The sequence below is a fragment of the Callorhinus ursinus genome, unplaced genomic scaffold, assembly GCF_003265705.2.
Source record: "Callorhinus ursinus isolate GAN/ISIS: 27379988/994484 unplaced genomic scaffold, GSC_fseal_2.0 scaffold25, whole genome shotgun sequence".
NCBI lineage: Eukaryota > Metazoa > Chordata > Mammalia > Carnivora > Otariidae > Callorhinus > Callorhinus ursinus.
Window position 1 is genome coordinate 29,058,972 of NW_027397087.1, and position 25,893 is coordinate 29,084,864.

General features: G+C 48.5%; 2 protein-coding genes across 4 annotated transcripts in view; both read right to left on the bottom strand.

Moving 5' to 3' along the window:
* DAPK2 (death associated protein kinase 2) overlaps nt 1–25,893 on the bottom strand; it is a 111,085-nt gene that overhangs the window by 988 nt on the left and 84,204 nt on the right. The window contains exons 4-10 of one of the 3 annotated variants that reach the window (XM_025884302.2): nt 25,008–25,137; nt 18,809–18,857; nt 17,978–18,004; nt 14,457–14,609; nt 13,376–13,421; nt 2,109–2,198; nt 1,935–2,018 (exon numbers count right to left, since the gene is read on the bottom strand). In XM_025884302.2, the coding sequence (XP_025740087.1) occupies nt 1,935–2,018; nt 2,109–2,198; nt 13,376–13,421; nt 14,457–14,609; nt 17,978–18,004; nt 18,809–18,857; nt 25,008–25,137 (579 nt within the window). Of the gene's footprint in view, nt 1–1,934; nt 2,019–2,108; nt 2,199–10,313; nt 11,704–13,375; nt 13,422–14,456; nt 14,610–17,977; nt 18,005–18,808; nt 18,858–25,007; nt 25,138–25,893 lie in introns of those variants that run through there. The other 2 variants (XM_073877166.1, XM_025884300.2) reach the window with 2 other exon arrangements.
* LOC112833251 (transcription initiation factor IIA subunit 2) lies at nt 21,114–21,846 on the bottom strand. The gene has a single exon (XM_073877454.1). It carries the CDS (start codon nt 21,714–21,716, stop codon nt 21,387–21,389), a length of 330 nt encoding a protein of 109 aa, XP_073733555.1. The 5' UTR covers nt 21,717–21,846; the 3' UTR covers nt 21,114–21,386.

The following is a 25,893-nucleotide window of genomic DNA, read 5'->3' on the forward strand; positions in this document are numbered from 1 at the left end:
TTAAAAGAGGTACTAATTCAGAAAGACTTCAGTGCGTCATAAATAATCTGTTCTTGGATGTTCAATTTTAAGGCTGCCTGAAGAAAAGGACCTATTATTATTATTAAAGGAAATTCCCTTTGAGAAAACTGTATAATAGATGTCTGGGACCCAAGCCTTCCTTTTCCACTTGTAGAATAAGCTAGAATAAGCCATTGAGCTGATGGCACTGAGTGGGCTATTTTTAAATGTTTGCACAAGGACAAAAATTAAGAAAGAAATTTACATTTTTTCCAATTATTCTCCAGTCCTGTCTCCCCATGGCCTCCATCATATGAGAACAACTCACTTGCCATATGCCTTGACAGAGCCTTCTCTCTTTCCTTCCCCTGGTCTGAGCTAGTTGGAAATCCAAGGTCAAGATTAACTTTAGCCAGGGGCGCCTGGGTGGCTCAGTCATTAAGCGGCTGCCTTCGGCTCAGGTCATGATCTCAGGGTCCTGGGATGGAGCCCCACATCGGGCTCCCTGCTCAGCGGGAAGCCTGCTTCTCCCTCTCCCACTCCCCCTGCTTGTGTTCCCTCTCTAGCTGTCTCTCTCTCTGTCAAATAAATAAATGAAATCTTAAAAAAAAAAAAAAAAGATTAACTTTAGCCAAATATATCCTGGACCAAGCCTGGCTGTAACAATAAAAATAACTCCAGCTCTGCTGAATAGCAACTTTTTAGCATGAGTCAGAGCCAAACAATGAAAAAGTAAGCCGGGGGGAAATCTGCCTGTCATTAACAGGGATTTTCAGAGGGAAAGTCCAGTCCCCTTGAATAGCAGATGAGGAGAGCAGTCAGAGAAGGGGCATGGCTTTGCCAGAGCCACACAGTTGCTGAGGGCATCTGGTGCCATAAACCCCCAAATCAAGAGCAAGAATCAAGAGCTTCGGCTGAAGAAAGTGGACCCCGGGATGTGGCGCGGAGGGAGGTCCTGGGATGCAGCCCGAGAGCTGCGGGTCCTGGGGCTGTTCAGGGCTGACGGCCCTATCCGTCCCAGGCAGCTGCCCTTCCTGTGCCATCCCAGACACTTCTGGGGCCTCCCCACATTTGATGAGCAGTGGGGAGCATCTGTCCCGGGCACCTCTACGAGCGGAAACACTAACTGCATTCTGAAGCACTTGGCACTGCATTTTAGTCTACGGGGAGATTTTATACAATAATAACTGCTAATACACACTGAGCACTTGTAATGACAGGCTCTAAGGTTATGTCATCATTTAATCCTCGTCACTACTCTATGAGGTAGGAACTGTTGTTAACCCCATTTTACACAGGACAGCATTTTGGCACAGAGAGGTTAAGTAATTTCCTCAAGGTCACACAGCTAGTAAGTGGCCGATATGAATTCTGAAAGTCTGGTTCCAGAGGCCACACTCCTGAGTAAGTTCCTCATTTTAAATGTACATAAACAGTAACAAGCTAGTCAAATATCATCTAAGTATTATTGTTGTTGTTATTATTGTTATTAATGGCAATTTAAAGCAAAACAGAAATGGAAAAATTGAAAAACGAATATTAAGCTCTCATGCTACAGTAGATCTTCAGATTATCAGGAATACATTTTGGATTGACTGTGGTAGTCATGTTATTCACACTCAAGGACCCTAGCAGGCTACAAGTCCTCAGGGAAAAGCCTGGCGCAGTGAAGCGGCAGCAGCAGTCCCTTTGAAAGCCCGCCAGGAAAGGATTCAAGATCTTCCAGAAGCCCGTGCTGCCCCATCGGAGTGCTCCCCTCCCGGCACCACCCCAGCGGCGCCCCCTGAACGTGCAGCCTCTGCCGATCATGCAGCTCAGAGGACAGGACGAGCAGAATCGGTGAGAAACAGTTAGCACCCACCTGCTCCCTTCCATCCCCGAGCTCCCGGCCACCCCAGAATCCTGCCCAAGAAGAGAACACTGAATTTACCTACCAGGTCCTCCTCTGGCCTCAGGTGCACCTTCTTCATCAGGGAGCGGGTGAGGTGGTTACACAAGGAGACAATGCTGAAGGAGAGCTGAGGGAGAGAGAAAAGGGGCTGTCAGGTGAGACTGTGCACAGAGACCTGCCGGGGCCCCCTGCTCCCCACCCCCAAACCCTGACATACCTTCCATCGCCTGCGGACATATTGCCTCTTGAAATTCTCCAGGTTGACCACAGACTCCCTGCGGACCAGGGCTTGCTGGTTGTCCACCGGCTGGGAGACAAAGCAGAATCTGGTGGCTGACACTGGGCTTGGGTCGGCAGCCACCACCCCTCCTTCTAACCCCCAGCCACATGCTGTCCTTAGCCTGACTCTGGCACCTCCTCATAGGGCAGGGCATGAAGAGGGCCATTGCATTGAGGCAAATGGTTACAGACTTCTCAGCTTTCAGGAGATGCCCTGGTGTCATTATAACACAGACAGACACACACTCTGGCTGGGCTGGAGACTTGTCCCCCCAGAGGGGAAGAATGGGAGGCAGGGCCTTCAATCACGGCTCACTTTGGGGAAGGGTCATTGGACAGCAGCCTAGGATGCCCACTGTGCGCTGGGATGGTACTGGGCTTAGCAAAACGGAGGGCAAATAGAACATTAGGACTCCGTTCAAAAGTAAATTGAAGGAAATAGGGGCTTCAGTGGAGAGGGAGAGGAAGTGGGATGTATAGTTGCCTTTCACAGCCTGGCAGTTAAAGCTCAGCTTAAATCCTGACTTCTCCAACAAGCTGGCCTAGCTTCACTAAGCCTCAGTTTTCTCATCTGTATTATGGGGATAAAAGCTTTATTAAGGTATAATTGACATATAAAAAAACTGGACATGTTTAATGTAAACAATTTGATGAGTCCATTCCCTCTTGAATTCCTCCCTTTCTGTAAAACAAAGTTTTCCTAGAGCAAAAGATAGGTTTCAGAGGTTCTATGAACCCCCTGAAATGGTTTGCAAATTTTAGTGTGCAAACTTGTACATGAATGTTCAAAGCAGCATTGTTCATAATAGCCAAAAAGTAGACACAACTGAAATGTGCATCATCTGATGAGTGAATAAACAAAATTCTCTACAATGGAATATAATTCAGAAATATTATTCATAATACAGTTGACCCTTCAACAATGCAGGGGTTAGGGCACTGAATCCCTACACAGTCAAAAACCCACATATAATTTTTGACTCCCCAAAAACTTAACCATTAATAGTCTACTGTTGACCAGAAGCCCCACTGGTAACATAGTCGACTGACACATATTTTGTATATGTTTTACGTGCTGTATTCTTACAATAAAGCAAGCTAGAGAGAATAAAGCGTTGAGAAAATTTTAAGGATGAGAAAATACATTTACAATGCTGTACTGTATTTATAAAAAAATAATCCACATAAAAGTGGACCCCCACAGCTCAAACCTGGGTTGTTCAAGGGTCCACTGTACTGACAGATGCTACAATGTGGATGAACCCTGAAAACATTATGTTGAGTGAAAGAAGCCAGACACAAAAGGCCATATATTGTATGATTCTATTTACATAAAATGCCCAGAATAGGCAAATTGATAGAGACAGAAATGAGATTGGTGGTTGCCAGGGCTAGAGAGCGGGGGGGCTGAGAGATGACTCTGAGAGGGTATGAGGTTTTTTTTTGGATTGACAAAATGTCCCGGAGTTAGATGGTGGTGATTGCTGCACAACCTTGTGAAGATACTAAAGACTACTGAACTGTATTCTTTTAAATGGGGAATTTTATGGTATGTGATTTATATCTCAATAAAAAATTTAATTTAATGGGTGTGTACACATATACATTTCTTCAAAGAGAGCTGATAGATTTCATCCATTCTCAGAAAGCTCTGTGACCTCAAGAAAATGAACTGCCAGGGACGACCCATATGGTCCCACCCAGCTTGATTTTTCTCTCTGCTCTCACAGCCTCCTCACAGCAATGCCTCATTTGGCTCCTCAGTGAATGCTGTGTGACGCCGCTCGTGGGTTCCTGAGTGCTGGTCTTGTCTCCCATCCGCGCTTGGAGCACTCCTCCATTCTTGCTGGTTTCTCATCATGGCGCTTGGCATGGGGAAGCCGGGGCATAGAGCTGGCCCACGCTGCTGGGGACCTAAAATCTCCCAGCAGGAGGCGCACTTTCCATGCCCACCCCAGCCCCTGTGCTCCCGGAAGGCCCCTGTGTGTTTCAAAGCCCAGTTCAAACATGACCTTCTCCAAGACAGCTTCCTTGAAAGGCAGTGACTCTCTCCCTGCCGGGACCGAAATACAGGTGAGCTCCCTCAGTATTTCTCACCAACCTCGGCCAGCTCTGCAGTGGGGCCGTCTCACTAGTGAAAAACACCTTGAGGGCACAGAAATAATTTTCTTCATGGTTTTGTCCGTGTCCTCTGCCCCACCTCCTCCCCACCCCGAGCAGACCCCCTGGGTGCTTAACAGCTATAACGTTAGTTTCCGCGAGTTGCTGAAGAGACACACTGGAATGAAATCCTCGGACCCGGGACCTGCTCACTCCTGCCAATGACAGGCCCGGGCTCCTGGATCGGAGGCCGTGACACCATGGCTCCCCAGGGCTCTGCCTGGGAGTCAACAGAGCTCTGTGGGGGGCAGGGAGCAGGGAGGAAAGTGCACATACCCTTGACATTGGAGGGGGGGATGAGAAAGCCAGGGGCTGTTCACTCTCCCAAACTAAAACACTCTTTGGGCCAAAGCCTGAGGGGGAATGAGGGGCGGGGAAGGAGGAAGACAGAGAGGGAAGAGAAGATGCCTGTAGCATCTGGGTCCTGCTCCACCCTGATTTCCTCGCCCCTCTCTCCTTTCCGTCACTGTGGTTCCTACAGTCTGCTTCCTGGCCCAGGAACCCAAAATCTCAGGGTCTTTGCCCTTGCTCCTTCATATATTCACTTTGTCACTTTGTTCGGTCTTTGCTCAAATGTCACTTCCTCAGGAAGCCTTCCTCGACTTCTGTATATGAAATAGCACCCCAACTGCCCCATACAGTGCACTGTGCCTGCACCCTATTTCTTCATAACAGGTGTCACTACCTGACATTTTATTCTGTATTTATTTGTTTTTTGTTACTCTCCCTCTCCCGCACCTCCCAGCAACCAGTATCTCCTTTCCAGGGTGATTTCCTGCCTCCCCAACCCACAGAACATTTCTACCTCTAACTTTACTGATGTCTGCGTTCACTTTTGAGCCTAAGCCCTGCAGGGGACACTTGTGCTTCACTTGGAGAGTTTGATGAGGTGGGATCAGCAGACTCTGGGAGGGAAGGGACCTCTTTTTATCCACTTACTGATTGGCACTCTTGCCAGAAGAGAGAGGCCCGAACCCCATGGCTGGAAAGTCAACACGCAGTTAGGGGAATCCCATTAATAAGAATCCTACCTTCCAACTAGTCCAGCAGTGCCAACCATGGAGCAGAGGGGCCCAACTAAAATATGAGGGGGGAGACCATTCCCAGAAGCCATTAATGGGAGGTGATGCCATTGCTTCTAGGGCCCTGTCTATGTGCTACACAAAACAGCATGAACTCTGAGAACGGGGCCACCCAGGCATAAATCTGTCAGGCTGGCCTTTCTTAATCAATGGGTCTCCTTGGTTGCCAAGAGGCTCACCACATGCTGACACTGCCATCTAATCCTTGAAAGTCAGAGACGTAAATTCTGCAGTGAAATCTGTTCCCAGAAGGAATGTGGCACCAACACTTTTGATTAAATTAGGGGTGTCGGGGGGGGGATGGGGCTGTGGTCTGCCTTCTCTTGGCCCTCCCCTCTCTGCGAACACACAGTACCCACCTTCCAACCTGAGGTCCTTTGGCCAGAGTATGGGCAATTCTGACCAGGCTCCTAGGAGCATGTTTAGTGTCTCGGAAAAATGTCGGGAAAGGAGGCAAGTAGACAAAACGCTGTGGCTGAAGTCAGGTTTTTTTTATGGAGATGCAAATGGCCTTGACAAAGTCCAGCAGGGTGTGCTGGGTCAGAACCGACGCCCACAGAGCAGAGAGTTGGAACAGCAGCTACCCCCCTGGGCACAAAAAAGGAACTCTCTTTATAAGAAGAGGCACTCCAGATTTTCTCTCAATACCAGGCCTCCTCTAGAAACTGCAAACGGATTCAACTTTTCAAACCTCCACCTGTGCCATTTCTCCAGCCCCATCCTCCATGGAAAGTCAGCGACACCTGAGCACCCACTTCCATCTCCAGCCTGGGTCTGTCTGTCTCCAGCCCCACCAATCTCCCTTAATCCAGTCTCTCTATAGGTGGCACCTCCAACTTTCCCTTTTGCTGGAATATGTATCCACATGATATTAAGGAATGATTCTTGGTTTTGTTAGGTGTGATAATGGTACAGGAGTAGTATTAAAAAGAAAGTGCTTAGAAATTCATGCTGAAGAATTTATGAGTGAAATAAGTCTAAAGTTTCCTTTAAAATATTCCAGAAACAGCGATGGTGCAGGTGCATGTGAGATCATGGGCCATAACTTGCTCACTGTTGCAGCTGGGTGAGAGGCATATGGAATTCACTATACTATTTTGGATATTTGTGAAAATTTCCCACAACCAAAAGTTCAAAGCGAAAACACCCCCTCTCTTAAATTTCTGTAAAGCTCCTCTTTTATCTCTGTTTAACAGGTCCAGGCTCCTGACCCTAATCTGGGCTCATGCCCACCCCTCCAAATTCTACGTGGCACCTTCTCAGGCTACAGCTTGGGAAGGAGGCGTTGGGGGGGGACCCTCCCCGAGAACGTTTCTGACCCTTGCTGCCCCTCTGACCCTTTCTCAGTCCAAATTTATCTCTCTAGTTTTTTGGAATATTGGGTACCTCTATTTTATCACTCAGCATGGCCTTTCCCATCTCCCAGTTCAGAGGCAAGGGGGTGGTTCCCATCTGTCGCAGACACTGAGTCTTTTATTCAGGGGTTGTCTTGTCCTTATCTGTCACCTCCCTTCAGAGCCAGAGCACAATCAGTGTTTGTCCAGATGAACTGGTCCCTTCTGCTCCTCAAATATGCCCACTGCTGGGTCTCCTCTACAGGGCAAAGAATCTTCTCCACAGGCCAAGAGTTTCACAGACAAAGGAGAAAAGGCCATTCAGTGCCACAGACATTTCCAGAGGCTGACAGTGGGGTTGGTGGCTGGGCACACAGCCACCTCCCACACGGGCTGGGTGCCCCGCCTGTCAGAGAGAGGTGGGGGGCTGCCGTCTTCATGATCACCTGTGGGGGAGGGTGGGCGGTACAGGGAGAAGGGCTCGCGGGGGAGACTGACTTCTCCTGCCATTATCACTCTGCCCCGTCCCTTCACTGCCAGCCCCCTCACCGGTTACCAGGCTCTCTCCACCTTTCCTCCCGCAAAGCTGAGCTATCACGTGCCATGTGCATCTGCCTCAGAGCGGGTTCAGGCTGCTGCCTTCCGCAGATGCCAACTCTCCAGCTTCCTTGGGAATCTGTAATCAGGAAGATGTCACATGCTCAGCCTCCCCGACAGCCCAGGGTCGCGTTTGCACAGAGCAGAGGCCAATCTCTCGATATGTGGTGAATGAAAACTCTTCCTTTGTGGCTGATGTGGCCTGGCAGCACCCCCCAGGCCTTCCTCCCTCTAGGTACCAGTGCAACATTCCCCTCCTGACACCCCATCCGGCCACTGTCAGCCCCGCCCTGCCCTTGACTCCACGGTTAGGACACCAGCTGTAGGCATGTGGCGGGGAATCCGGCGGATCCTCCAGCTGGGCGTTCCACAGGCCTCCTTGGGCTCTCCCCTTGGCATCAAGTTCTGATACCACAGGGTGACAGGAGTTGGACTGGCCAGGTGACAGAGGAAGGTCACAGCCTCCTCTAATTTCCCTGAAACACTTGGGGGCACGTCTCAGTTCATTTCAACTTGTGTTCAGAAGCTCTTAGGTACAGAAAAGGGCCTGTTTATTAAACATCTAAATAATAAATAGTTACCAATGACAGGACATGAACACAGAGAGGATGATTCCACGACTGGGAGGAAAACCACTCATGGTTCTGGCCCCAGCTCTGGGGGTGACCAGCTGCATGACTCCCGCCGAGTCTTGTCCTGTCAAATGCTGTAAAACGAGAGCGTCTGGTGGTTCGCCTCTCAGTACCTCCCAGCACGAACGGTGAGTGGCCGGTGCCACGATTCTGGACTAACCGCTTTCCCCTCCCTGTTCCCAGTCTCCTTAACTCAAATCAGCACCAACGTCTTACTCCTGTAGTGCCTTTTATCTCGACCTTCACAAGAAAGTTTAACCTGAGTTACTCAGCTGGGGGCTTCTTTCCTTTAGGAAATCTGGTTGTATGAGGTCAAGGTCTAGTGACATGGCTAAAGGGTGAGTAAGTTCTTGAAGAGACTGGAGACAGGTCATTTGTAGCCAGTCTCCCAGGCAGGGCACAGGAAACAGGGCTTCGCTATCTTCCATCTCCGATTCCAAATGCACACACTTTTGGACCTCTGAAATCAGGACTTCTCTTCTAACCAACGGCATCATATCATTACAGTGGGTCCAAAGTGAAGACAGGTGCTCCAGATGAACACACTGCTCCTGTTGGACATCAGGGGCCACCCAACCTCAGACCGTGTGACATTAGATTCTCTGCTTAAGGTTTGTTCGGATCACACGGATTGGGCAAATACAGAAAGCACACCTGCATGAGTACCACCCACCTGGGGCTCCTCTTCTCAGGAGAGGATTTTTCATCCCTCCATCTAGCATTAAGGATGAAACACACGTTTCCTTGCTTTCCCTTTTTGCACGATGGCTTTATTTCTTGGTTTGCCTTCTTCAGTGAAGGTGTCTCAGCTTTGGGGTGGGGGGAGGGGAGGCGGTCTCCTACCTCACTTGGCTTTTTTCTTTCTTATTTTCGGTATCTGAAATAACAACGCATCATATATTTGATGAAAATATGGTTTCTTACATTTGATAGAAACTGTTTCTGTTACAAATATTATATATGATATTTGAGATGATCTGGCAGGATAATGGAAAAGGAGGTAGGTTTGCATGGGGTCAAAATCTCATGTCTCATCCCAAACCACTTGCCATCTGTGCTGCTCACTGGCCATGCCCTCCCCCCGCCCAGCAGCGCAGGCTGCTGACTAGCCTGGCATCCATCATGGCTCCCCATGATTCTTGGGATGAAGGCAGAGCTCTTTAATATGGCAAAGTACCACTGGTCATGCCTCCTCTCCAGACCCATCTACACCATATATATATCCACCTTATCCTCTCCTTTCCAGCTTCCATGCCCCCTCCACCACCGAGCCCTAGCCCTGACAGCTCCGTCGGGAACACTTCTTTCTCCCTGCTTTGCTTCACAGACCTCGCCTCCAGCATCACCACCTCAGGGAAGCCTTCCCCGACTAGATCAAACCCCTGCTGCCAGCTACACACTTCTCTTTCATAGCATGTGTTCCACCTGCACTTCTGTACTTGCAGAATGTTCTAGATTAATGTTGGAATCCTCTTCCTGACTGTGAACTCCATGAAGGCAGGAAATGAGCCTGTTTTCACTCAACATTGTATCCCCAGTGCCAACCCGACTGCCCGGCAGTTGGCAGGTGCTCAAACATTATTTGTCAATAGACGGATGGGTGAGTCTGGGTATCCCTGCCCTATAAGCAGAGAATAAACTCCTGGAGCCTGGGGCAGTTAGGGGAAGCAAGAAAGAGCAAGAGAGTATCATCAGAAGGGTGCCACTTTTACCACGACCGTGGCCTTGGGCAAATCACAGCCTCTCTGTTTCCGCATCTTCAAATTGGGAATAACACCTACCCTGCCTATCTGACAAGGGTGTTTTGTGAATCTGTGAAGTCAGTTTGAAATGATACCATCTGGTCCCTCACCCCCAAGCTTCTAGCCCAGTGCCAGGCCCACACTCCACCACGCTCTGTCCATATGAGCTGGCTGACTGGCCCCTCCAGGGAGATGACCTCACACGGTCCTCAGGGAGGTGTGCTCAAAGCTTGGCGTCAGGCAGGGACCACTGAGCCTGTGCTTCCCAGTCTTAAACTCTCTCAGAGTTTCTCAGCCCTTTCAGGGTCCCAGTGCCCTAGGTACATAAGAAAAGGGACCTTCTTGTTGAGTTCCTTTCGGTCTTCATTCCTAACACAAGGTTGGGGCCTTTAGCTAGAAGGGGTAGAGGGGAAAAGGGGGAGATGCTGCCCCTCGCCTACTGCTCTGCAAGCTGATCTTCAGACAGGGATAGGGCTAGATAGGACCCACGAACCGCACCCTCCAGGACCCACTTCTTGGGACAATTGTCTAAAGGAATGGGGCATTCTACTTATACCTGGCAGAATACATGAACTAGAGGAAGTTGCTAACTTTACCTCTGGACCTGAACTTCAACGTGAAGGTGGATACTTATAGCAAAGTCTCACTATTTCTTCCCATAGACCTCATCTGAGGGTCAGGCTTCTTAGGTTTCTGTTCCATCCATATCGACCAGCTACGAAAGACCTTGAGTAAGTTACTTGTCCTCTCTGTATCAATTTCCTCAACAGTTACATGGAAATAATAGTAACAACAATAATAATACCACCCACCTTCCTGCTCACAGAGTTCTTTAAAAGATCAAAGACGGAAGTGCTCAGTAAGTGAAAAGCCAGTGCAAATAAAAGGTAATATTTTCTCCGTGCATTTTAAATCCCTCCTTCTGTAGCAGGAAAGCACCACACTGGCTTATTGTTATCCTTAGCTAAGGCAAAGATTGCCCTTTAGTCTGCAGTCCCTAAGGCACAGAGATGGGAAGTGAGGTGTGAACAAATCCATTATTACAAATTAATTATCAAGCATCTCCCCAGGGCCAGCCATCCTCCCTCCAGAGAAGGGTTTGCGGAGGGGTATTCACTTACAATTGTTTGAACAGCCTGCTGTTTAAACAGGCTGCTCTCTGTGCCAGCCACCCTCCCAGAAACCCAGGTTGGTGAGAGGAGGTGCAGAATGAATAACTAGCTAGCACCTTCCTGGTTCTGGATTCTGTGAAGGGGGTGGAAGGCTCTGCTACAGACACACACCCCACAGGATAATTCTAGCTGATGCCCTGGCAGGGCACTCGGAAGCACGCTTCTGCAAATCATCCAGGATGCATCACCGACTAGATTCTGGTACTCAGAGCTTCAAGCCGGCCAAGACTTCCTTGCTGGCTGATCTGTCGAGCAGCTCCACTAGGGACTCCCTGGCGTCCCTGTGGAACATGGAGCCCAGGCCATCTGCGTTCCTATTCTCCAGCTGGAAGCTGCCCACCAGTTCCTGGATCCACTGTAGGTCTGCTGAGCACTCCTGCCTTAAAGCTTCAAACTGTGCCTGCAGATGGTCCAATTTCCTGGCCATGCTTCCGAGGCAGTCCCCTGTGGCCTGGATGTCTTCTCGCAGGAGCTTCTTCAAGGACTCCACTTTGCGGAACTCGTACTTGAGCTGGGATAGGTCATGCCGGGTACTCTCGCTCTCCTCTCGGTACCAAGCTTCCTTCTCGTTGTATATGGAGACCAGGGCCTCCACATCGTCCTGGATGGTGTCATGGGTCCCTGCCAGGGCACGGCATCCCTGGTCGACCTGAGCCACGTCCTCTACTACACGGGCAAAACGCTCAAAGTTGACGTAGGTGTTATTGGGGGGCATGCTCGAGTGGCATTTGAGGGTGTATTCTCTCAGGCGCTTGGTCTTCAGCTGGGGAGGTTCTGTCTTCTGCTGTTCCGGGGCTCTGACTTCTCCTTTGGACTGGTGGGTGTTTAGATAGAACAGCCAGAATTAAGTTGATGCCTGATCCGAAGGACAGTTCAAGGTGCAGGCAGAAGGCACACATTCACTGCACGCATCAGGCCACGGGGAGGACCACGGTGGGATGAGCATCCCCACAGATGATGAATAAGATTAAAGAGTACAGGGGTGCTGGCTGCATGCTCACTTCAGGGTGGGGGAGGGGTCCACGGCCATTAGAGGAGGTTTCCACACGCACAGCATTTAGGGAGCTCACACAGGCAAGCAGGCTATAGACAGGACTCTGCAGGCATCCACTCAAAGGTAGGAGCAGACAAGGCCATGGCTGACAGAGGGGAGCTGAGGGACCTTTCTCCTTCAGGGCCGGCTGGCATCCCAGGCCTAGGCAACTCAGCACACTAAGCCTGAGAGACTCCCTCACTCTGGGCTCTGGGCCCACTCCAAACCTAGAGGGCCCTTGGCCTTCCCCATCCTTTAATGAGCAGAGGAGCGTGACCTTCTCCGAAGCATTCCAGCCCTCCCTGCCCTCCATCCTCCACAGGCCTTATCCTTGTGCATCTGCACGCTCAGATCATCCTAGCCAGCCCTCTCCTTGCAATGCACGTGAATGGGAAATCTAGTGAGACCCAGGGGGTGCACATCTCGTCAGTCAGCAGAAGTAGGGCCAGAATCCCGGTCTCCTGATTCTCACCCCACCAAAGGGTTTTGGTTTTTTTTTGTAAGTAATCTCTATGCCTTGTGTGGGGCTTGAAGGCTTGAACTCCCAACTCCAAGGTCAAGAGTCACATGCTCTGCAGCTGAGCCAGTCAGACACCCCTCGGCAAAGTGCTTTTAACTAGCACTTCACTGTGGGCGCCTGGGTGGCTCAGTCGGTTAAGTGACTGCCTTCGGCTCAGGTCATGATCCTGGAGTCCCGGGATCGAGTCCCGCATCGGGCTCCCTGCTCAGCGAGGAGCCTGCTTCTCCCTCTGACCCTCCCCGCTTTCATGTACTCTCTCTCTCTCTCATTCTCACTCTCTCAAAATAAATAAATAAATCTTAAAAAAAAACAAACAAAAACTAGCACTTCACTGTGCTGTGACTAGACAGCAAGACCCTCCCCAAACCAGCGGCTGGAAGCCCAATTACGAAGCAGGTTAGGCGGGGAGTGGCCTTCGTGCCCCCACATCCCCAGAGGGAACAGCATTGCTCTGGGGGTGGCCACCTCTCTTCCCCACCAGGCTTCCATCTCTGAGCCCTGTTCTGGTCAGAGTGTCATCCTTTACTCTGAGCGCCGAAAGTTAGAAAGAAGGAGCCTTGGTTACAGAGTTGAGGTTTTAATTGTCATTGCTTTCTCTCTACAACTTGCGAGTCCTGATTTCTGCTTTGAGAGTGCTAGCGACACGTCCTCTGACAAAGTACGCCTTGTAAGATGGCCCCAAACATAAAGGGTTTCATCGGAGCTTTGTGAGGTTTCATTTCATAAGTCACCTGAACCTGTGAAATATAAACTTAAACCTATGAACCTAATTTGAACAAATCCAGACCATTTGGCACCCCTGCCCGGCTTTCATCTGTGCCTGAGGGTGGGTGTTTCTAGCAAAGGTCTTTCGGTGGGCCCTCTGCATCTGGCCACCCACCCAGAGAGATTGCCGACCTGCCTGCTCACTGGCACTCCACACCATGCCCTTACCGTGATCCAGGGATGTCTGAGAGCCTCCTGGATTGTGAGCCGTTTCCTGCAACGAGGATCAGAAAACAGTGATGATCCATGAGGACAGAAGCTGAGAGCAACGGTCTCCATTCTTACTCTTGTCAGACCCGCACTGTGGCATTCTTTGACCATTGCCATCGAACCAGAATAATGGGGGATGCAGAGACGGATGGGGAACTGGCTGAAGTCCCCGCATTCCAGAGAAAGTGGTCCAGACAGGCCCCTCAGTAGAGTGACATTACATAAACCCTCATCTTTGGTCCCGAACTTGAAGGGCCTAACGCCACACTCTATAAGAGTCATTAAGTGCTCTTGTGAGCGTTAGCTCTCCACAGACCATGAAACCTTGGTGTTTTTCTATTTGCTTCCCAGATCCCTCTTCCGTCCTTCCTGCTCTGGTAGGGACCTGACCTAGCACTGCCTTTGGATGGGGAAACCAGGCCCCTGCCCTTTAGAGGACCCCATTCTGGCTCTCTCTGAAGTCTGTGGGACCAAGGGGACATGGCCTTCTAGAATCTGGAGATCTCATTCCTGTCCCATCTAGTCATGCTCTGGGCACCCAGCACCTTAGAATCCCCGGCCTATCTCCTGCTTTGACTCCAGAGCCAAGGGGCTCACCCTGGGCCCTAAGAAGGGGTAGGATTAGCATGTCTCCTATTCTCCCACTTACTGGCCCCTCTGAGTCTGCCTCCCCCAACTCCCACCTGAATTGGTTTAGAAACTCTGCCACTTTCCTTTTCAAATCCTAGTTCTAGGCGCCTTTGGGACAGACGGGAAAAGATGATGTGCCCGAGAGAAACACAGGCTGATTTTCAAACGTGCACGCGTGCACACACATACACACAGAGTTATTTGTATTCTGGCAAGAAAGAAAGACTTGAGCAAGCAAGATGAATGCCAAGTCTCAGCTAATCCACACTTCTCAGCACCCGCCCAGATTAGACCACAATGGTGCAGATGGCAGCCCATGGCAAAGTAGGGACAGAATGACATGTCTTTGGGAGAGGGGACAGGAGAAGCTCAGTACCCAAGAAGCTCATGCCTTCCTCTCTCTTCTTACCGGGTGTCTTTAACCAGAAGCTTCCGAATGAAGTCCTTGGCGAGCTCACTGGTCTGGCTGAAGAATTCCTCGTCAAAGTCATAACTCACTGCTGTGATATTTGCTAGCGTTTCCTGCTTCGTGTCTCCCAGGAAAGGGGATGCTCCACTTAGGCTGAGCACACAGAGAGGTAACACGTGACTGTAGGTAAGTAGACAGAGGTGGGGGTGATGGAGTCAGGGAACCCTGACTCGTACTATTGCATGGGGATGGGAGGCTCCTAGCAACACCGCCTGCCCCCCTCTGGGCAGCCAGTCAGCAGCCTTTTCAGCTAACAGTTGAATTCAATCTGCTTTATGGAGCTACTACTAAGTACGCGACAGAGAGAAACTGTGTCTGCAAGGAACTTAAGAGGAGGGACATGGCTCTTCATAATCCCAAGCAGAATAAAGCAGAAAAAATGGAAGACCAGATGAAGGACTGGGGGAGCACAGGACAGAGGGGAAACCCAGTGCAGGCTTCATGGGGGGGTTGACATTTGTATCAGCTGCGTTTTGAAGAGTGAAGAGGTTGTCAGCAGTCAGAGGAGATGAAAGTTCTTCTAGACTAAGGGAGCAGCTTGAGCCAAACCTGAGAGGTGTGGGAAGAGATGGGCCATTAGGGCCTAGATAGGTGTGTGAAGTTCCCTTGCAGGGTTTGTCAAGAATGTATCATTCAGATAGTGACTCCCAAATCTACTGTTTCCTGACTCATATTGGGATACCTCTTATGGGATACCTCTCCCTAGATGTGCCATTGTCACTGTGCCCTAACCTCCCTCCATGAGCTCCCTGCCTTGATTAATGATGTCCCTTCACAGATGCACCCAACCTAGAACACAGGGACCACCTCTGACTCTTCCATCCATTCCCTCACCACATCTAACTGGCCCCAAACTCTTGTTGGTTTTATTTACTAAATATCTCTTGCAGGTCATCCCCAACCCACTGCCACTTGATTGGCATAGTGGCAGCAAGGTACACTGGGAAAATTTTGATATTTCAGTCCTGGATTTGAATCCCAGCTCTGCTACTCAATAGCTGTGTGAACCTAGGTAAGTTACTCAACCTCTCTGAGCTGCAGTTTCCTTCTCTATAAAATGAAGAACATAAAAGCCTCCACCTCACATGATTTTGTAAAGAATAAATACACTGGGGCGCCTGGGTGGCTCAGATGGTTAAGCATCTGCCTTCGGCTCAGGTCATGATCCCAGGGTCCTGGGATCGAGTCCCGCATCGGGCTCCCTGCTCAGAAGGGGGCCTACTTCTTCCTCTCCCTCTGTTGTTCCCCCTGCTTGTGCTCTTTCACTCTCTCTGTCAAATAAATAAATAAAATCTTTAAAAAAAAAAAAAAGAATAAATACATTGACAATGCTCCGGGCAATATTGCTCATTCTAAGTGCTCTGGAATTGGTGGCCATTATTTCTGTCTTTGAACCCAAAGAACCTTCTATGACTCCCCATTTTCTACAGGATCACATCTAAACTCTGGGGCAGGACATCACAAGTTAGTTCCTGCTACCTCCTCAGTACATTTCACCACACTTAACAGGCACACTGCTTCCTTCCCCAGCAGACAGCCCTTCCCTCCCTTTCCACCTACAGAATCAATCTCACTCTGTACAGCCCAGTTCAGATGAATCTCAATCTCTATCTCGTTAAATCTTCCACAGCCCCAGCAAACCAGTGCCCCTCCCAGCCATGTCTCACAGAGACGTGTTCATACATCCAGCGTGACTTTGGTCCCACTGAGTGCGACTTAGCTGTGTGGTGTCTCCCCCCGACACAGAGAGCTCCAGGCAAGCAGGGCAGACCTCCTTCATGTCAGCATCCTACATGCCTGGCCCAGCGCCTGCCACAGAGCAGGCACTCAAGAAACTGTGTGGGACTCCAATGAGCTGCAAGAAGGCTATGTGCCTTGTACACACTGAAATTTCTCAATATTTCAATACGGAAATCAGAGTTTTGAAAAAAAAAAATCAAGGTTTCAAGAGCCAACGCAGAATCTGGAACCATCGAGCACTGCATCAGATTCTTTCTCTGCATCCAATTCCTCTGGGGCTTTTAAAAAGTACTGATGCCTAGGCGCACCTGGGTGGCTCAGTCCATTAAGTGTCTGATTCTTGATGTCGGCTCAGGTCATAATCTCAGGGTCCTGGGATAGAACCTTTCGTGGGGCTCTGCGCTCTGCGGGGAGTCTGCTTGAGGATTCTCCCTCCCCTCTCCCTCTGCCCCTCCCCCAACCTGTGCGCACGTGTGCGCGCGCGCTCTCTCTCTCTCTCTCTCTCTCAGTAAACACATAAATCTTTTTTAAAAAACTGATTAAGGGCGCCTGGGTGGCTCAGTTGGTTAAGCGACTGCCTTCGGCTCAGGTCATGATCCTGGAGTCCCGGGATCGAGTCCCGCATCGGGCTCCCTGCTCAGCAGGGAGCCTGCTTCTCCCTCTGACCCACTTCCCTCTCTTGCTCTCTATCTCTCATTCTCTCTCTCTCTCAAATAAATAAATAAAATCTTTAAAAAAAAAAAACTGATTAAAAAATAATGATGCCCAGACTCCATCCCTAGCAATCCTGAGATAATAGATCTGCAGTGGATCTGGGCAGCGGTAGGTATTAAAAGGTCTAACGTGCAGCCAGGATCGAGACCTTCCTCCGCAGCTCAGGGGGGTCCACCACGTCGTACAGAGCTTCCAGTCTGTGGGCTGCTGGAAAAGTCAGAGAACTGGTGGATGGGGGTGTGGGGCGCTGGAGCCCCCACGGCGCCTCTGGCTGCGGGTGGACTCTTACCCAGTGTGCCCTAAAAATAGCACGTCCCAGGTGTGCAGTGAGGGGAAGCACTGCTGGAATGCACGCTGACTCATCAGCCACGTGCCACGTGCCAGAGCCGCGCCGGTAGCTTTGCACGTGGCGGCTCATCTAAGCCGCCCAGCACACCCGTGGGCAGGAAGTTTGAGATTCTTATTTTCCTGATGAGGAAAACAGGCCCAGAGGTTAAGTATCTGCCCAAGGCCACAGAGATCGAAAGTGACAGATCCACTGCACATGGAGCTCCACGGGAAATGGCTACTTAAGCAACTTAATACTTCGGGGCTGGGAAAGAGGCTCTGGGGAGAAACAAGAGAGCTTGTGAGAACTGGGGAAGGAAGGGGAGAGGGGGGAGAAAGACGCGGGATCGGGGAAGGCATGGCAGCCCGGAGGGCCGGACTAAGGCTTCTGGGCGAAAGCCGACGTGGTCACAGGACGTGCAGCCTGGGTGAGGCTGAGCCTGTGTGTCTGGCCACAGTGGGGATGCTGACAAGGCTCCACCTCCGCCCCAGGGCCGAGCGTCTGAAACGGAGCTAAGAGCACAGACCGCCAGGTGTGCCGTCTGGATCGAACACATCTGGCTCATGGGAAATGAGGAAATGAGGAAAATCAGTAAATTCAATCGGCCTGCCCCTCTCTCATTCCTCCCGGGTCCCCTGGATCCAAGCTAGGTCGGCGCCCCGGCATTGGGGATACTCACAGGATGTATGTGATGACGCCTATGCTCCTGAAAAACAAAAAAAACAGGCCAGTCAGAGCCACCTGGCTCTGGTCCCAGCCCAGCAAGGGACTCCCCCGAACGGTCCTCAGGGGAAGGGGTCACTTGCCCCTCCACGGCGGCCTAAAGATGCCATCTCAAGCCCATGACCCCCTCCATCCTGCCCCTCAGCAGCAGCCAGGGATGCGTCTGGAGTCATCGAGCTCTGGACATTCAATCCGAGGACCCGAGTTCAAGATCAGGCTCTTGCACTTGCAGGCTGTGATTGGGACAAGTCCCTTATCATCCATCTCTGAGCCTCTTTCTGGTCATAAAATGAGGGTAATGAAAACTACCTCACAAACCTGCTGCGTGGATTTTAGAAAACCAGGCAATCAGGGTACTCAGCCAACTATAAAGCCCTGTGCAAATGAAATGAGTCCTCTCTGTGCAGAAAATCCACTACAGTATCCCCGGGGGCCCCACCCAGTGCTTAGAGCCTAAGAGGCTCTCGGTGATCACTTGGTTAACTGAATGAGCTATCGTTACTATTTCTTTTTCATGGCTGTGGCAGGCCTCAGGGCTGAGCCTGTACTTGCAGCCTCACTTCTCCCCTGGTCTCTGTGTGGCCATGTTCTAACTGGCCTCAGGTCCAGGCCTGGCTGCCTCCAGCTGCCTGGGCCGCGGGTCCAGCACACTTGGAGCAGCCAGAGGCTCCGAATGTGTGGAGAAAGGGGTTTTCATGGTCGAGGGGGATGTCAGCCGGAGCCGGGGTCTGAGGCCTGCTGCCTTTGAAAGGATCCCTAGGTCACGTGGGTGGCCTGTACAACTTACCACATGTCAGCCTCCAGGCCCAGGGGCTCGTAGTTCACAATTTCTGGAGCTGAAAGAAGCCATATTGAAGAATCAGCAGGAGAATGAAAATGAGAAGACATGGCTCGAGAGAATTTTAGGGTGTTTGGTGACAAATGTCCCCCTCCTGAATCCTCACTAAGGAAAAATCAGAGCAACAGATGGAGATAATTCTGGGCCTAAGAATTCTGAGAAATGAAGTTGCCGGTTATTCTGGTGGAAAGCTTTTACACAGAGGCCTTCGTAGTGAGGAAGAGGGACACCTGGAAGAGGAAGAGCAGGGTGGCATGAGGAAGATGCAGGAAGGGGAAATGGGGCCTAGCAACAAGGCCTGCTTTAGAGCTCTCTGGTGGAAACCAGTCAGGTCAGCGCTGGAAGGTGATAATAAAGAAAAGAAGGCAGAGGGGGAATCCACATTCCTGAGTCTGGCCTGAAAGAGGGGCACCTCCCCACTGAGTTGAGAAGGAAGACATTGTGGGGCCAATGACATGATGAGCCTGAGGTGCCCGAGGGTCATCCAGGCAAACATGTCCTGGGAACGGGAGAGGGAGTCAGAACGATCAAAACCTGAGTCATTCGTTGTACAGGTGGAAACAGGAGCTGTGTGGATGACATGGTGACCAGGAGTGGGTGCAGAGTCTAGGAAAGAAGATTCTACCCAGGACAGAAGAGGGCCAAGTGCTGCCCAAAGATCCAGCAGGCAAGCACTTGGAAAGTGAGTAATGTCCAGAAAGTGCCCGGATGGTGGAAGTCGAGATAAGAGTGTAGACGACGCCATAAAAAAACTTGGCCATGAAACAGAGGAGAAAGAGAGGTGAGTAGCTAGAGAAGAGAGAAGGGCTGAGCCTGTTTGATCATAATGGCAAAAGGGAGACAGTGGGAAAGGCAACGTTTCTTCATCTAGAACAATATTAAAACCACTGCATCTAGGGGGTGTGCCCACCTTCCCACCTGTCCCTACTTTGAGACACAAGGAACCACTTTTCTGGCTTATTTTTTAGCTTCATAAAAATGATGTCATACTAGATATGATGTAGTCACTTGGTGCCCCCCCCCTTAACATTATGCTTCTAGCATTCATTCAGGGTTCATCCAGGGTCTTTCGTTTTCACTGCCATGTAACAGTCCACTGAGCAAATATATAGCATCTTCCCTTCACGGTCCTCTCAGTGATCATTTGGATGGTTTCCACTTCTTTTCTTACTGGAACAACATTGCTATGAGCTTTTTTGCACACGTCTCCTCACAAACATGAAAGACTTCCTCTTGGACAGTGATTCATGGTGCGGTCTGAAGACAGTCCCTGGTCCAGACACACCAGGTACAGAAATTGGGAGTAAGCATTTAGAAACTCGTAGAGCAACTTGACATTGCCGTGACATTCAAATTGTGATAATTTTTCTAGGGATTTATTTTTCTCGTATCTCACTGAAGAAGCAGTCCAGGACAGATTGAAGACTTTTTTTTTTTTTAAAGGATGTTAGCATTTTATTTTTTTTTAAAGATTTTATTTATTTGAGAGCGAGAGAATGAGAGATAGCTTTTCCCAGTCTTTCACCAAAGAGAGTTTGAGAAACACAACTCATTTTCCAAGCTTATCTGCTTGATATGCATATACACACACTTCTGTCCTCTGTGTGCTTTTGTTGGTCCATTTTCTTCTGTGCTTTCCTTCTTTCTTGTTTTTTTTTATTACTTTTCTTATTGTTTTCCCCCCTACTTATATTTTTGTAATGGCCACTCTTGAGACTTTAGAATGGCTATGTAACAAATTCTAACATAAAGCAGTGTTTTGACCTTCCTTTAACAATACAAGAACCTTAGAACACTAATTTCAAGCACTCTCTCCTAACATTATTTTCTTCAACTTTTAGTTCTTTTTTTAACCCCACAATTAAAACATTATTATCATCATTTTAAACAGAAAGTGTTTATATTTGCCTATTGTTTACTCATTTCTTCGCTCCTACTACTTGTTGCATTGAGACTTCCCCTCAAAGGTCATTTTATTCACAAGCACATCTTTGGGAGTTCTATTAATAAATGCCCGTTGGTGGTTAATTGTTTCATGGTTTGTCTTTTTTGTTGTTCATTTGTAATTTTTTGTTGTTCATTCTTGAAATATAACATTCCTGGGTATGCAATTATGGGTCCTTTTTTTTTTTGAGGATGTAATTGACTTTTATTAAGCAATTCATGAATCAGCATCCCATCTAGCAAGTAGAGATATGCTCCCTATTGGTTTTTTATTTTTCCTCAGCTCTTCGAAGATAATATTCTTTTTTTTTTTTTGAGTTTTAAAATGAGTTTATTCAAGAATGTTCTTAGGAAGGCAACAATGTTTGTTATTAAAAAAACTTCTGTTTCTTCATGCTGAAAAGGTAATGTAAGAGGCTAGAGTTATAGGCTTTCTATTGGAATTCTGATAGTATATATAACACAGTGTAGTCATTTCTGCGATGCCAGAATAAATAAAAAAAAAGTCTCTTCTATGCTTCTCTTCAAAAAAGCGATGAATAATAACAGAAGATGGCGTTAAAAAAGCCATTTTTTTTTCAATTCATTCTGTAGTATTGGAGCCAGTATTTTTACCATCACAGGCTACAATTTTCACTTTATCCACTTTAATAAGTTCTGTCACCTCTCTGAATTCAACATCATTCAAAACAAAAGTCCACACGTTATCGCAGAATCTGTATGTATTTAGAGAGAACCTGAAATTGACTCTGTTCCTGACCCTCTGCGCCAATGCTGAATTTATAGCTTTATCAAACTGAAGTAGAACTTGAAGGGCAAGTTGGGGGGTGATCTGTTGAGACTGTATGAGCTCATCAAGGCTCTCCTGGAGACTGTTTCCCAAAGTGGTGTTTCTGTATAACTGATATGCCATGGCTTAGAAGGAAGAAATTGTTTTTCTTGTTCAGGCTTGCATTGATGTCCTGTGGGGAAGGCGCTTCCCGCCGCGGAGCGGACAGAAGCGGAGGAGCGAGCAGCCCAGCAGGAAGCACCTAGTTCCCGACCACCTCCAAAGATAATATTCTATCAGACATCGGCTTCCATTGTTGTTTTGAGAAGTATGCTGTAGGTCTAGTTTTTTAAAACTTGTATTGATTGATTGATTGATGATCTGTCTTTTCTCTCTGGCTACTTTTAAGATGTGTTTGCCTTTGGTAACTTATAGTTTAACTGTAATGTTAGCTTTAGTATAACTATAATGAATTTACTTTTATTGTTTTCTGTTTGATATACATGTCCTTTCTGTGTCTGGGGATGCACGTTTTTACAACAGTTCTGAAAATTCTCAGCCATCTTCTTCAAACATTGCTCCTCTGTTGTCTCCATTCCCTCCTCTGGGATTCCAAACAGACCTATGTTAGGCTTTCCATTTTTACCCTCTTACACTTGTCCTCTATTTCATATTCCCGTGTCTTTGTCCTTCTGTGGTATTCTAGCTAATTTTTCCAGCTCTGCCTTTCAATTTTTCAATTTTCTCTTCAGCTGTGTAAAATCTGCTGTTTAACCCATTCACTGAATTTTAAATTTCTAGGAATATATACTGAATCTCTCAAACTTCTATCTGGTTCTTTCTAGAATTTGCCTGCTCATTTTTGACAGTCTCTTGTTGCTTGCTTATTCTTGTGTTTCTATCTTTTATTTCTAGACACATTCCATTTATTTTATACTCAATATCTTATGTCCACGGATATCTAAGTCTTGCTGGCCTCTCCCTGAAACGCTGATACATACCCTTGCCTTTGGGAGAGGTCCTTCTACTGAATTCCTTTGCTGCTCACAGCCCCATGTCTAAGTTCATTTCACTGGCTTTGGAGGTGGGCCCAGTGATGCTGGAGGAGTTACTACCCTTAAAGATTTCTCTTATTTCCTATGAGTTCATAATTTCATTAAAAAGAATATTTTTCTCAAGAATCCAGTTTTGTAGCAGGAGGGCTTTTGGAAGACCAGATCCACCACACTCCTAGAGGCTGGCAGTAATAACTTTTCAACACTGTGCCCCCAGGTTCAAATTTCAAAGGAATGTGGGAGAAGGACAAGTGATTATAACCCCGTTTCTCAGGAGTCCTGGGTAAAGAAAGTCATCATAATTTGGGCAGGGACCTAAAGAAGTCACCTTACATATCTGTGAGGCACACACAAAATCAGTTCTGGGCTGGAGCTTGGTCATACTGGCTCACCAGAGTCAACTGTGTGCATCTCTTCCCAACCCTGAATTCAGTGACAAGTTGGTAGCTTAAAATTGGCAAATGCTATAAATCAGGGTTGTGTTTTGTTTTGTTTTGTTTTGTTTTGTTTTGAGACCCCGTTGTTAGACATTAAACAGCATACCACTGGAAAAAAACCTCCACAGTCTGGCCTACTCATCAATATCCCACTCACATGGCCAGTCTGATGATGGGAACTCTCTGCTCCATCCGGAGTGGACAGTGAACTATCCCCAATAAATGCACTAATTTTGGCCCTGCTATAAACGACTGAACCTGGGATGTGCTCCTCCTCTACCCTGGCTCTGTCCCCATCCCTCTTCAGACACTTGTCCCACCCACAACACCAGCCCTTTGTCTCTCATTGACTCAAGCATGGCTGATCCCACTGACTTTGCCAGAGTGGCCATCTTGTTTGAATAGTCTTTCAGAGACATCTCTATCATTCACTTTATAATTAATCACATCCTGTCTTGTGACACTTCTTCCACTATTGCCCTGAATTTCTTGTTGAACCATTTGTTGTTGATTAACACTTGGTATGAACTTAACTAAATAAATATATGCATTTTATCTACATATGTGAATAGTGGACAGCAACTGCTATCTTGGACAAAGTTCAAGAATAGATGTCTTGTGCCCCGGGTTCAAGTTGGTTCTGCCACTAACTCACTGTGTGACCTTGGATGTGTCATTCTGAGTGTGACTCCTTGCCATGACTGTGTCTCCAGTACCTCACCTAATATCTGTTAAACAGTAGATGGAGAATAACCATTGCTTGACCTTAACTAAAATCCCCTAGCCTTCCAATTCCACATTTGTTAAACTAGACCAGATGACCTAAAAAGATCCTTCTAGCACTCTTACTTGATGGTTTGATGTCTTGTTTCCACAACTAAATTGTAAGCCTCCTGGGGGGAAGGTCTTTATAGAGAGATGACCCAGTGTAACCAAAAGAGCACAGGCTTTGATGTTGGCTGTATCTACATTTGAATCTTAGCTCTACCACCTACTGGTTAGTTTGCCTTGAATAAAGCATTTGATAGAGAAAATAATTAAATCCGCTTTATGAGGTTGTTTGAAGATAAACTGAGATACTGTCTGTAGGGCACCAGCATAGTGCCTGGCACGCAGAAAGGTTCCCCTACCTTGGGGTCTCTGGGGCCTTGACAGCACTGTTCCAGAACGGCCGTGGATCCATCAGAATGGATGATCTGACACATTCTATTTTCCTTTTTGATTAGACTGTGGTCAGAAGTTTCCGCCTCCAGGTTTGGTGGAGACCACACCCTCCCTCCATTTCCAAGACCACTCCAACTCCCAAAGCAGAGAGACGGTGGTCCTCAGTTCTCATTCCTCTCCCTTCTGCAAGGCTGTCTCTCTAGGACCCCCAGCCTGCAGCCCCAGTCCCATGAGGGGGTTTCTAGGGCCTGAGCCAAGGCTGAGAGAAGCAGAGGGAAGACAGTGCTGCCAGGGCCCTGCTCCCGGTGCCGCCCACCCCCCATGCACGAATAAAGGCCAGGCACACAGGAGAGGTGAGTGGGCGGATCTGGCATTTGGCAGATGATTTCCCTTTTCCTTTTCAGGAAATCAAAAGCTGCTCCAGAGAAATTTGAGTTTATGGGAATGCCAGAGGGCGAAGTAATTTTTAATCTTCACAATAAATTCAACTAAGAGCAGGGGGGTGGGGCCAGCTCTGGGAGGGTCTGACTCAGAAAAGACCTGTAGCCCCACCTGGCCTCCCCCTCCCCCACTGGGTGCTCAAAGCCAGCACCTGAACTCTTACCTAGAAGACCAGCAGGACATTTTATTTCTAAGGCGGGGGCGGGGGGGGGGGCACTCTCCAAGGCATCACCTCTCAGCCCAGAGACCACAGCCCTAGACACAGGGTTTATTCCCGGAATTTCTCTACCTTTTGATCCCAGATGCTTTTGTGGGAGAGAAACAAGCCTATAACTCACCAACAAATTCTGGCGTCCCAAAAATGTTCTTAAATTCAACTCCATCTTCTATTTCATGAGCCAGGCCAAAGTCAATCAGCTTGATGTGTGGAATGGGAATATTCTTGTCTAACAACATAATGTTTTCTGGCTGGAGAACAAAAAAAAAAAAAAAGAAGGAAAGGAAGAAAAGATGGTAATTAAAGCCCTGTTTTGTGTCTTCACTTTGGGGTTAGGGTGAGGTTTGGTATTCTTTTTTAGGAGACTAAAACTCTTGGGGCGTCTGGGTGGCTCAGATGGTTAAGCGTCTGCCTTCGGCTCAGGTCATGATCCCAGGGTCCTGGGATCGAGCCCCACATCAGGCTCCTGGCTCAGTGAGGAGCCTGCTTCTCCTTCTCCCTCTCTCCCTGTTCATGCTTTCTCTCTCTCTGTATCTCTGTGTCTCAAATGAATAAATAAAATCTTAAAAAAAAAAAAAAAGAGACTAAAACTCTTTCTTGTTTTTGTGTCCTGTATTTTCCTGCGAACTCAAAAACAGGCACAGTGCTGAGGGCAAGGCCCAGGTTTTACCAAGCCTGCTGCTTACAGCAGAACCAGAGACCTTAGCTTCTGTCTCTGAATGGCAGATCCCTTTAATGCAGTGCCTGTTTCTCGATATGTTAGATGGGGCCAGTGAGAAACTTGCAGCATTTCCTGTAAACAAAACCACTGCCCCCATGTGAGGATGGGAGGGGTGGGAGCCTAGCAGCCTAGCCTCGGTTTACACTTGGCTTATTAACCTTTGCTTCCTGACCACCTTGTCCCCCCGGCTGGCCAGCTTCCTGTTGACAAACTCCCCTCCTCTGGACTAACCACGTAGCTCACACTTCTCTATGTGTTTAACTGATTTTGGCCCTCGGCAGGACAC